Source organism: Macrobrachium rosenbergii, chromosome 3 (genome assembly GCF_040412425.1).
Source record: "Macrobrachium rosenbergii isolate ZJJX-2024 chromosome 3, ASM4041242v1, whole genome shotgun sequence".
In the NCBI taxonomy this organism is placed as follows: domain Eukaryota; kingdom Metazoa; phylum Arthropoda; class Malacostraca; order Decapoda; family Palaemonidae; genus Macrobrachium; species Macrobrachium rosenbergii.
Genome location: NC_089743.1, coordinates 56982124 through 56995701, shown reverse-complemented (window position 1 = coordinate 56995701; position 13578 = coordinate 56982124). Strand labels below are relative to the sequence as shown.

The 13578-nt window shown below is 37.7% G+C and overlaps 1 protein-coding gene across 2 annotated transcripts in view; it reads right to left on the bottom strand.

Annotated features, from left to right (window-relative positions):
- The window catches only part of LOC136855931 (NAD-dependent protein deacylase-like), a 96304-nt gene that overhangs the window by 41728 nt on the left and 40998 nt on the right, over positions 1-13578 (bottom strand). For both annotated transcript variants that reach the window (XM_067133438.1, XM_067133432.1), the window contains exon 5: positions 8616-8766. In XM_067133438.1, coding sequence (XP_066989539.1) covers positions 8616-8766 — 151 coding nt within the window. The remainder of the gene's footprint in view (positions 1-8615; positions 8767-13578) is intronic.

Sequence of the window (13578 nt, the reverse complement as noted above, 5' to 3'; positions counted from 1 at the left end):
CAAAGAACTTCATGGCAACTACTCTCCAAATTTTTCTGATGATAAATAGGTTGTCCGAACTTAGTGTATACAGCCATACCTTGCGCATACGACGATAAATAAAGTCAAGGCCATCAAACCCTTGAGTTGTTACTACAGGCAGTCCTCGGTTATCAGCAGAGGTTCTGTTCTGGGGGTGTGGTGATAACCGAAAATCACCACTAACCAAAAATCGGCGATTTCCGGCGATTTTCGGGCTTATTAGCGCCAAAAAGTGCCGATTTTCGGTTATCAGTGCCTCTGTTAGGTATGTATTGGTGCCAATACCCAATTATCGGTGCCGATAAGCGGAAATCGGCGCCGAAAATTGCCGATTTTCGTCGTTAGACAAGTGCTATAAAACCGGATCGTCATTAACCGAGCCCGCTGTTAACCGGGGACTGCCTGTACTTACAAGAACCTCAGATAAAAACATTAAGTCGTAGTTATGGGCACAACTCTGGAGATCAAGAAAATTTGACCTTAGGCCCTGAATATTTGAGTAAATTACTTTACAATTTTTCTTACTGTAATGAGTAACAGGCCCAGGGTCCAACTAAACATCTCCCGAAAGAATTAAAATTAACAACATAAAATCAGAATCAAAACTAATAAATAGACTCATAACAACAGTAACATTGAAAAATTCAACAGAACAATAAACAACAATACCATCAACAATAGTACTTACATTACAGGCAGTCCCCGGTTATCGGTGGGCTCAGTTATTGGCAATCCGGTTTTACGGGGCTTGTCTAGTGAGGAAAATTGGCAATTTTCAGCGCCGAAAATTGCCGATTTTCACTTTTCGGTGCCAGTAATTGGGTATTGGCGCCAATACATACCTAACAGAGGTGCCGATACCCAGTTATCGGCACAGATATACGATGAAAATCACCGATTTTTGGTTATCAGCGATTTTCGCTTATCATCATGCTGTTGGAACGGAACTCCCGCCAATAACCGGGGACTGCCTGTATTTGCAAAAGTTCTCTTGAAAGTATGAATAAACACGTCCAGATGGAAGCACCTGGTCGACAAAGTGGTGCTGGCACACCTTGTATGGCAAACGAAACCCACCAGGTTTGCCACAACAAGGGGGGGGGGCAGGACAGTCAGGATGGATTTATAAATGAAACGCTCAGTAGGAAAAGATTAGGTAAAGAGGAAGACACTTTCCTGATAACCCAACAAGCAACTTTTGCTTTCTCCTCAGCCTGTCCTACACACTTTTTCAAAAAACATTAAAGTGAACGAAAAAGAGGATAAATGCTTGATTGTACCCTCAGGAAAGGGAACTCAAACCCAAGACCATTTAAGGCCACTGTACAATGGCTATGGCACAGACCAAGATTGGAGAACAAGGTTTGAATTCAGAGTAACCTTCTCTTAGAGGGGTTGCCTACCAAAGCTAAAGAGTCCCTTCTACCCACTGGTTTGATTTCGGAGTGTCCTTCTCTTAAAAGAATTGCCTGCCAAGGCTAAAGAGTATCTTCTACCCTAACTTGTGGCAGGGACATCACGCCCTGAAGTGAATGTTGCCAAGAAAAGACACATGTGACAAGGTTTGGAGAACAAAATGACTGCAATGCCAATAATATTACTCTTCTAGCTGTTGTTCCTTCTCCTTGCAGGTTTGTGTTTGCAGATTCCCTGAATAGAGATCTAGAATGTATTCATGAGTGGAGTAGATTTTGAGGCATGAAGCTCAACCCTTCTAAAATTTCAGTCGATCCACAACAGTTTTGCCTTTGCATCCTGAGTTACACAAATGGTATGGTTTTAAATGTCACTGACTTTTTTAAGATTACAGGTTTAACTTTTGATACAAAATTGACTTTTGATAAGCAAGCAGTATGTAATTCTGATTCCTCTGTTTCTTAACATGATAATATCTTGTAACTAAGTGATTTACAGTAATTCTTTACTTTTCCGTTGTTTGCAGTACTGTTCTCCATTGCCACCTTCAAGTGTTCATTCTCCTCTCAAACTCTTGGACAGAGTTATGTCATCAGTAAAGTTTAATTTGCCAACTCTTCATGTTGACTTTTTCAGAAGAATCAGTTCTGTTTTCTCTTCACTCTTATTTAATTATTTATTACCTTTTCCCACTTCTTTCTTAGCAGGTTGATTTCCCTTTGAAGCTCTCTTGGGTATTTAGTCTGCTGACTCTGTCCATTAGGGTTTTCAGGTAGAAATGTAAATACTGTAAATAAATAAATAATGAAAGATAAATAAATAAATAATGAAAGAAAGAAAGGAAATAGAAAGAAAGAAAAAACCTCTGTACAGTTTTCCCTACCTCAGGAACTGCATTCCCAGGAGTGGGATGTATTTCTCATCCTCCATAGCCTAGCTCCGTCTTAGGATACAGATCTTACTCTCAAAACTGGTTTTCTCCTTGCCTTAGCATCAGTAAAAGGGGTGGAGGATTATACAGCCTGTCTCATCTTGTCTGGAACTTGGAGGGAAGGGGATTCCTCTTGTTCTCCTTCGTACTCAAGTTTGTGGCATAAACCCAGAATCTGTCAGACTTGACAGGAGATTCAAGGGTTTCTCAATTCTCTCCCTCTGAGACTTCACTGCTGGTGACCTAGATGAGATGCTCTAGTGCCCAGTGCATGCCATCAGATACTACTTGAAAAGAACCTGCTCTCTGAGACCAAAGTGTTGGTGACTTTTTGTTAGTACTGTATAAGTATACCTTAGTTTAACCAGACCACTGAGCTATTGACAGCTATCCTAGGGCTGGCCCGAAGGATTAGACTTATTTTACGTGGCTAAGAACCAAATGGTTACCTAGCAACAGGACCTACACCTTATTGTTGAATCCGAACCACATTATACCGAGAAATGAATTTCTATCACCAGAAATAAATTCCTCTGATTCTTCATTGGCAGGCCAGAGAATTGAACGCGGGTCTAGCACAGTGCTAGCCGAGAATGGTATCGACCCATCCAATGAGGAGCTAGTAGTAAGCAAGTACAAGAAGGTGTCTAGGAAAACTCTTCCTATCTGACTTCGTGAGGTGATCATACACGCTTATGATTCCTCTGAAGAGGGCATTGCCTCCCTATTCATATGAGAGCCCACAGTCAGGGGCATGGACCATCCCTAGTCTTTCTGAACTTTTTGGTACATCAAGTAAGGCAGGCATCTGGTAAAGTTAAGTATACCTTAGTTTTACCAGACCACTGAGCTGAATAACAGCTCTCCTAGGGCTGGCCCGAAGGATTAGACTTATTTTACGTGGCTAAGAACCAATTGGTTACTTAGCAACGGGACCTACAGCTTATTGTGGAATCCGAACCACATTATAGCGAGAAATGAATTTCTATCAGGCATCTGGTAAAGACGGACAACCTTTACCTCCTTCTACCAAGTCCCTGGAAACATTTTCCTTGGAACCCGTAGTGGCTGCTCAATAAGTTGCATAGGCCACCCTGCTTTGATTAGACAAAAATATCTCACCCAAGTAATTTAGCGTAGTATAAGTATGAGGGTCTTAATATGGAGTGACTGGACTCGCCTTCTTCCTCCTTATGGAGCAGCATCTAGGCAAAATTATCTGCTGGAGTCAAACCAGATACAAGTAATTACAGTTTGAACCTCCAGTCTTATTTTAGATCCTAGGTTACCTCCCTCCACCCTACCTTTTAACAATAGGGAAGGAGGAACAGTCGACCCCTGAGATTCACAGGGGATGCATACCACAACCCCCCGCGAATAACTAAAATCCGCGAATACTTGACACCCCTCTAAAAATGCTTTTAATTGCCTATTTTGATAGTACAAACACCAAAATTCCCCCTAAAGATGCTTACACATGTACCCGAGTATTTTAATAGTTTTATCACAAAAAATGCATTTAGTCACGAAAATATGAAAATACAGTAATTAGTGAATATTTCTCTATGAAAAATTCTGCGAATAGGTGAGTTTTCCACAAATAATGTGGATATATGTTCCACAGATAAATCCGCAAATAGGTGAAGTCGCAAATCCGGAACTGTGAATAGGTGGGGGTCCACTGTGCAGCTTATTCTGAACCCATTATTAGTACTGGCCAGATTAACTACCTACTGACTTGAATTCCTCTACGTAGGATTTCATGGGTCTCAGAATGTTTCCTTACTTGGGCAAGTCCTTTTCATAGGTCAGAGGCTCATTCAACCCATTTGCCAGACTAAGTAGAAGGTTAAAGGAGCCATTGCATCCCCTGCTTGCATGCGCAACTAAGATCATGACACTTCTGAGTTGGATTCAATTCCAGTAAGTTGTTATATCAAACCTTCCACCTAAAGGTAAGTCTTGTATATAAAAGGTAATACAGTAGTTTGTTTCAATAGGAACAAATAACACATCTTTCAGAGTAATTTGTATTTTTCCTAGGTACATGTACAAATAGGAGTCATTTATCCTAACCCCACTCCAACCATTCCAATTCATGCCTGTGGCCAAAGGAAAAGTGATTAGTAATGTTAGGTGGTATGGGGTATTCCCCTACTCAACCCCAACAACCACCAGTTAGCAACTTTTTTTACCAAGTCCAACAGCCACAGCAGCTCATGCTGAGGATACTCCTATATACCTTGGAAAAATACAAATTACTTTTAAAAGTTTGTTATTTTTGCCTAATCATGAATGATTTTGATAACCAGATATTGTATTTCTGATGGAAAATGTTTGAAAATGTGGAAAAAAACTAGCAATGAGAATATAAATTTTCTTCTTTTATAATGTGGTATTCCTGGGACCAGTTGGAAATGATCACTGGAGCTTGGTAAAAAGGTAATTGATTGGCAAGAAGCCTTCCCAAGGTGGAAGAGCCGATTTCCTCTTATACTTTTTCTTCTTACCGAAATTCTTCCATTGATCAGGAGACAAATTACAACACTTGGAACAGGGGATACTTGCATTGCAACCATTAGACCTGTATCTGCTACAGGTGGTATGGGGGTCGGTATCCAAGGTGGGTAAATAACGAAAGCATGGGTTATTACTTATGCCCAGGCACCTTCTCTGAGGCCTGGATTGCTGAGATGATTCATGGGTTTGCATTTTATAAATGTTAATACACACAGATAGCACAATATAACACAGAATCACACAACAAAAAAGTAAATGAAAAACCAGAACGCAGAGGTGTACAATGGACAGGAAGTGTGTAAAAAACCGGCTACTTAGTGAGAAAGGGGCAGCACTACTCTTGTGAGATGATTAAAGAGAGAACTGAAGCATCACAGCATCTGGGGGGCAGGGGAAATCCAGGTCAGGCTCCACCTACCTCTTTCCCCATCGGCTATTTTCCATTGCCACCAAAACCTTGTGCTAGTTTTAACTGGACTCCAGCTATGAGCTTGAGAAAAAAAGTTAAGTATACCTTAGTTTTACCAGACCACTGAGCTGATTAACAGCTCTCCTAGGGCTGGCCCGAAGGATTAGACTTATTTTATGTGGCTAAGAACCAACTGGTTACTTAGCAATGGGATCTACAGCTTATTGTGGAATCCGAACCACATTATAGCGAGAAATTAATTTCTATCACCGGAAATAAATTCCTCTAATTCTTCATTAGCAGCCGGAGACTCGAACTCGGGCCTAGCAAGTGCTAGCCCACAACTCTACCGACTTGCCCAACAAGGAACTATGAGCTTGAGAAAATCCCCTTACGTGAAGACTGCGGTTTGTTCTGTTTATGAACAAAGACCATGGCACCTCTGTCAAACCTGATCTACTGTAATTACTTCACTTGTTTAGAGAGTCTGAGTAGGTGAGTGTCTGCTCTTTGGACCAGACCATTAACTTGCTGGTAGTTGCTCCTCAGTGCTACATACCCTCCTCTGACACACCATTGGAGAATCTTTGTGGTATAGGACAGCAAGACTACTCCCACTCACACTGGTTAATCAGCCTGTTGATTAATGAATACACTAACCTGGGAAGACTCCAAACAAAAGGAATGTCCTTCTCTTTGGATTAATCCAGAGCCATAGAGTTGATTACTATGACCTTCCAGGCAACTTTCTGGCTTGATATAAAACAGCAAGGTTTCTGATATCACTGGTTTAGTGGTGTAAGGCTCTGACCTTCTCCCACCAGTCAGAAAACCTGTAGACAAACTTGTTCTTCAGAAGGCACAATTCAGTTCACAGCTTTTCTTCACAGCCTTTTCTCAAAATCAGTTTCAGCCAAGAGTAGCCATGTGCTGTGAAATGGAATGGTGTCTGACATGTCCTTGGTCTTTTTCAAAAACAAGGTTCAGGTGGTGGAAAAGCCAGACCAATAGTCAGAACATATTAATATGCTCTACTATGCTTTTCCTTTAAATCATCCAGGAGTTTAACCTCTTTCTAGGGAGAGTCTGAAGCCCAAGGGTGATGAGGGCAGGAAGTAAGGGAAAATGCTGGGGCAGAAAGTCCCCTTCTCCAACTGCTGTGAATTAGGGGATGCTTGTCATGCCAATGGGAAATATGGCAAAAGCATGCCAATGGGAAATATGGCAGCAACAGTAGTGATGATGAGGATGAGTGACAAAAAGTCAGTAGTGGCATTTGTCAAGGGCAGAGGCACAAGTAGGCAGATTGCCACAGCATCGAACCATCAGTCAGGGACATTCCTGGCAAGAGGAACACATTGGCAGACCATCTTGCCAACAGGTTACCTCACAAGGATGAAGTGGTGTTAAGGCTGTTCAAGCTTTGGGGAATGTCAGTGACTGATCTCTCTCCCATATGGTTTAAAAGAAAGCTCCCTGTGACCTTTTCCATTCCAGACTCATGGATGTAATAGAGGGCAACTTCAAGTAACCATGAGACCACCTTGACATGTATGTCTTTATTCCATTAGGCCTGATCCAATGGGTGATCAACTTGATCATGTCAGGACTATGGATGACCTTGGTGGCTCCTCTTTTGCTGCAAGCTTAGTATCCTGATCTATTGGCTCTTCTAGCTGAGGCACAGAGAGATACACTTCCATGGCCACTTTTCTGCACCAGCTCCACCTGCTAAAGTATCAGCAGTCGGTGAAGTCAGTGTGCATCAAGGATTGAAATTTTGCAGCAGTTCCTCCAAGAGAGGCATTTTTCATAGGACTGGGCAGGAGATAACCTGTAGCATCCATATATCTTCAGAAGCTGAATACCAGAGGAAGTGGGCATCTTCTGTCATTGGTGTCTTGAAAGGGTTGCCTCTCCGGCCAAAGCCACTTTCCAAAATGTCACAGACTTTTCCATCCATCTCCATCAAGATTTAGCTCCTCTCAGGCACTAAATCTGACTGCAGGTATGGATCTCTTGACCATGCTCTGGAAGACCTTCAAACAATTTTGGCCATCCTGCAATCTCAGACCTCCTGAATGTGACAGGACTCTTATTTGCTGTAATCTCTTATAGGTGCCATATAAGCCCCTGAGAGGGGCTCCAGATAGAGACCTCATTCTCAAGACTATTTTACTGCTTACCCAAACTTTGGCAATAAATGTAAGTTTCATAGTCTTTCATATCAAGTCTAGCATTCAGAGGCTTGGGAAGTCGCTCTCAGTCTTGTTCACTCCTAAGTTTGTGGCAAAACTCATAACCATCCAATACCTGACAAGAATCTGAGAGCTTCTTGATCACCTTCTCCTGAAACTTTGGAGAAAATTGGAATAAAATGCTTTTGTGACTTCTGTAATTTTTGGTACTATCTGAATAAGACTACAGGTACAAGACTCAGCACTGCTGCACCACCAAATACTGTAACTATCACAGCCAAATCTCATGTATATAAGAAAATGTTTTTAATATATTAAGCTTTTCAGTGATTTTAAAACTTTACATTTATTTACTGTATATTATTTTATCAACCTTAGCACTTGTTTTTATATAATTTTGCACTCGTTCCTTGATTTATATATACTGTACTGTGCACAGCATGGCTGAACGTCATGCACTTCAACAATATTTTAACACCATTTTTAAGCTATTAAAAGTTTTATTCTGTACAATACCGCAATTCTTTTACATAATTTTATATTTGATTTTGCACTTTTTTATTTTACTGATTTTTGTATTTTCAAGCCTTTTTAATAGAGTATTTGTTGATGACTGACACATACAGTAGTTCCATAAAACAATGAAAGTTGATTTTTATTTTACCTTTATTATTTACTGCCAAATTGCCATACATTTAAAAATGACACAGGACAAAATGATGTAAGATGAGGTATTACTATAATTAATTTCATATTGCATAATACTGTATGCCTTATATTACAGATTTTGATGGCCTCCCAAAGCCCACCCTTAAAATATACTTTGGATGTTTAATATTTAGCAAATTTTTCTGATATAATTCTTGTTTTCTCTCTAAACTGTATTACACATTTAGTGCACTGATAACTCTGAAACAAAAAATACTCAAATGGTTTGGTAATTAACTTACCTTTGATTAACCCTAGCAATCTTCAGATAATCTAGTCAAGGGGGTTCCCCCTTTATGTAGGATTAGCAAGGTCTTAGTACAATGAGTTGTTTATTAGCAAAAAAACCACTGGTTTTTGGATTTTACAGCAAATACTAAAAAATGTGAAAACTTTTATGAACTGCACTAACCCAAATGAATCTGTGGCTGGAGTTGTTTCAAGGTTGAATTCTGCGACAGGAACGCCTCGAGCAGCAACTTGTGGGGCAAACATTGCAGCTGGATACACAACAGATGATGTACCAACAACCAAGCACAAGTCACAGCTATCCAATTCAGTACCTACAAAAAAAAAAAAAATAGCCTTTCACATTGCAAAATTGGTGATAACCTGAAAAATTATTTTTCAGAAAGTAGTGCATATTTCTGAACAGTATCTTTAATTCATTTATATATATAGACAAAATCCACAGAGGAAAGAGAAACAATGGAGTGCTGCAAGGCCTTTCGACTTACACTAGTCCTTTACTTAGCAGACTGAAAAAATATAAAAAAAGTTTACAAAGAAGGCTCGTATAAATGACAGATAGGGATTACAAAGGAAAAAATATCTACCTGGAATCCAACACAATTAAAGGATTAACAAACATACCAAAACAGGGTTAATATTTATGAGATTTTACAAAGGATTAGGCTCAACAGCTCAAAAAGCAAGGGCAGGACAATTAAAAGATTATACAGGGAAAGTGACTGACCACCACAAAATGTTATATATAAAATATATATATATACAACTCAGTGAATTATAAAAATTTTTACAGGGTGATCATTAACAAAAAAAAATTTATATTAAACATAAGAATATATAAAAAATATATATAAGGTAACTAACTTTTAATTAAGTCAGTGATTTTATCTTTTATATCATTCTTGAACATTTCACTTATACAGGGGTTCAAAGAATGCATGCCAGGGATTCATTCCAACTGGAAGTAAGCTGTATAATAGCAGATTCTAAAAGATTTTGAGAAGAGAAATAATTTGATCTGGCAATCACTGAACTTTCAGTCCAATTTATCCTGTGAGAGTTTTCACTTAAATGAATGAATATAACTTTGGATGTTTGTCCAGTTTTGACAGAATATTTATGCTGATAATCTGTGCATCTAAATCCTTGCTGGATTGGCCGATATAAAAAGAGGGGCAGTCCAAACATGAAATTTTATATATCATGTTGTTTTCCTTAGGGCTATTTTTTATTAACATTCCTTTTAGTGTGCTATTATAGGAAAAAACAAGATTGACATTAAAAGATTTTAACAATGATTTTATTTTTTCAAAACCACTAAAATAAGGCAAGCTAAGAATGTTCTTAGGGGTTTCTTTCTCCATGTTTAAGAGGTTTCTTTCTCCAAGTTACTTTCACTATAAAATTTTTTGTAGGCTTTATTATAGCAAATATTTGGTATATGTGAAGGATAACATAAATCTGTCCCTATTTTTCTTATGTATTCGATTTCTTGATCCAAATACTGGGCACTGACAATGTGCAATGCTCTTAAAAACATGAAAGAAAAAATGGATATGGTACCTAGCTATTCAAATTAGAAAGTAAATCATTTAGCTGTTTTGCCAGCTTATTTTGATGTAAATGACTTACTTTCTAATTTGAATGTCCAGGTACCATCCATTAAGTTTACTTTAGAATTAGAAAAAGACAATTGCCTCCCTTTCTTAGATGTTTTAATACATAGAGAACCATTTCAATGCGAATTCACTATTTATAGGAAACCAACCAACAACTTAACTTTACTCATTTTTATTCAGGCCATCACCTTAATATCAAGTAAGTATACCTTAGTTTAACCAGACCACTGAGCTGATTAACAGCTCTCTTAGAGCTGGCCTGAAGGATTAGACTTATTTTACATGGCTAAGAACCAACTGGTTACCTAGCAACGGAACCTACAGGTTATTGTGGAATCCGAACATTATAGCGAGAAATTAATTTCTATCACCAGAAATAAATTCCTCTAATTCTTCGTTGGCCGGCCGGAGATTCGAACTCGCGGCCAGCAGAGTGCTAGCTGAGAATGGAACCCACCCGCCCAATGAGGAAGTTACCTTAATATCAAAATATCCATTTTTCCTTCTGCTTTTTAAGAGCATTGCACATTGTCAGTCCCCAGCAATTGGATCAAGAAATCAAATACATAAGAAAAATAGGGGCAGATTTATGTTATCCTTCACATATACTAAATATTTGCTATAATAAAGACCACAAAAACCCCTAAGAACATTCTTAGCTTGCCTTATTTTAGTGTTTTGAAAACATAAAATCATTGTTAAAATCTTTTAACCCTTAAACGCCGACTGGACGTATCGTACGTCGACTAAAACTGTCTGTCGGGTGCCGAGTGAACGTACCGTACGTCGACTACAAAAAATTTCAACCTTCAGTCAACTTTGACTTGACCGAAATGGTCGAAAAACACAATTGTAAGCTAAAACTCTTACTTTCTAGTAATATTCAATCATTTACCTTCCTTTTTACAACAAATTGGAAGTCTCTAGCACAATATTTTGCTTTATGGTGAATTTTTGAAAAAACTTTTTCCTTACATCCGCGCGGTAACTCAGCCGAAAATTTCATAAATTCTTTCATCATTTTGTCGTAATTTTTGCACCGTTTTATATTAGCCTTACACACAGTTTTATATATGGAAATGTGTGCAATTTCATGTAAAATACAACAAAAAACAACCCATGGTTGTAGCTTTTATCAGTTTGGAAATATTTTCATATAAATCACGATATGTGCCAAAATTTCAACCTTCGGTCAACTCTGACTCGACCGAAATGGTCGAAAAACGCAATTGTAAGCTAAAACTCTTACATTCTAGTAATATTCAATCGTTTACCTTCATTTTGCAACAAATTGGAAGTCTCTAGCACAATATTTCGATTTATGGTGAATTTAAAAAAAAAAAACTTTTTCCTTACGTCCACGCGCAGTAACTCGGCTGAAAATCTCGGAAATTCTTTCGTCACTTTGTCGTAATGTCTGCACCGTTTTATATAAGTCGTTACATAAAGTTTTATAGATGAAAATGTGCGCAGTTTCATGTAGAATACAACAAAAAATAACTCATGGTTGTAGCTTTTATCGGTTTTGAAATATTTTCATATAAATCACGATGTGCCAAAATTTCAACCTTCGGTCAACTTTGACTCGACCGAAATGGTCGAAAAACGCAATTGTAAGCTAAAACTCTTACATTCTAGTAATATCCAATCATTTACTTTCATTTTGCAATAAATTGGAAGTCTCTAGCACAATATTTTGATTTATGGTGAATTTTTGAAAAAAACTTTTCCCTTATGTCCGGGCGGTAACCCGGCCGAAAATGTCAGAAATTTTTTCGTCACTTTGTCGTAATGTTTGCACCATTTTTCTAATAGCCGCTACATAAAGTTTTATATATGAAAATGTGCGCAATTTCATGTAGAATACAACAAAAAATAACTCATGGTTGTAGCTTTTATCAGTTTTGAAATATTTTCATATAAATCACGATAAATAGAAAAAATTCTACCTTTGGTCAACTTTAACTCGACCAAAATGGTCGAAAACTGCAATTGTATGCTAAAACACTTACAGTCTAGTAATATTCAATCAATTACCTTCATTTTGCAACAAACGGGAAGTCTCTAGCACATTTCGATTTATGGAGAATTTTTGAAAAAACCTTTTTTTACGTCCGCGCATTACGAATTCATGCATCATTTTGTGATAATATTTTCTCTGTGTTGCTTTCATCGTTTTACAATTTGTTATATACCAAAATCATTGCAATTTAGTGTACAATACAAAGAAAAAAAATAACTCATTAGCTTTAACTGTTTTGCTCACAGCGTGATTTGTATACAATTATAAATGAATTTTTTTTTTTGCGCTGTCATATATTTCAATATTTATATATGATAATGAAATTTTTTTCATTTCTGATAGTTGCATACTAAACTTCAGGCAATGACAAAAAAAGGAGCCAAAAATGAACTCTTAATCTTAAAAACTAAGCGTGCTGTGATTTTTTTTTAAAACTTTTATTTCCGCTTCGGCGCTAACTCCCGAATGCCGCTGGCATACGGCAGACACTTTTGTAAATAGAGGCTCGGCGTTTAAGGGTTAATGTCCACCTGGTTTTTTCCTATAATAACACACCAAAAGGAATGTTAATAAAAAAAATAGCTCTAAGGAAAGCAACAACATAATATATAAAACTCCATGCTTGGACTGATCTTCTTTTCATAAAATAGGTCAATCTAGAAAAGATTTAGAAGTGAGAATTAACCGGCATAAGTATTCTGTCAAAACTGGGCAAGCATCCAATGCAATATTCATTCATTTAAGTGAAATCTCTCACAGGATTAATTGGACTGACAGTTCAGTGATTGTCATATCAAAAGATTTCTCTTCATGAAATCTTTTAGAATCTGCACTTATACAGCTTACTTCCAGCTGTAATTTCAACCTTAGCCCTGGTATATATTAACTGGACCCCTACATTAGTAAAATGTTCAAGAGTGACCTTAAAGATAAAATCACTGAATTACTTACTAATTAGTGACCTTATATATATTTTCTATGTATTTGTGTGTTTAACAGTTTTTTGAAAATGTTCATTTTGCAAAAACTGGTATTGTTTATTAAAAGGAAAATATATTAAGTGTTGTACTTTTAGAAATCTGTAATCAGCTTATTCACTCCAAGGTCGTTTTTGGTGGTCAGTCTTCCCCTGTATAATCCTTTAATTGAATCCTCCCTGCTTTCAAGCCAGTAGGGCCTAATCCTTTGTTAAACCTCTCAGAGATTTACCTTTGTTTTGGTAGGTCCACTAATTCTTGAAGTGTGTTGGATTCCAGGTGTATATCTTCCTTATAATCCCCATCCTCAGGGATATCTGTACGTCATCTGTCAATTATACAAACTTTCTTGCAACCTTACTTTTATATTTTTCATCAGTCTGCTAGTAAAAGACTGTGTTGAAAGGCCTAGCAACCACTATGTTGTTTCATTTTCCTTCGTGGCATTTGCCTTTACAGTGGACTCCAACTTTTACGCGCTTCACTCTGTCGCAGATTTTTTTGGAA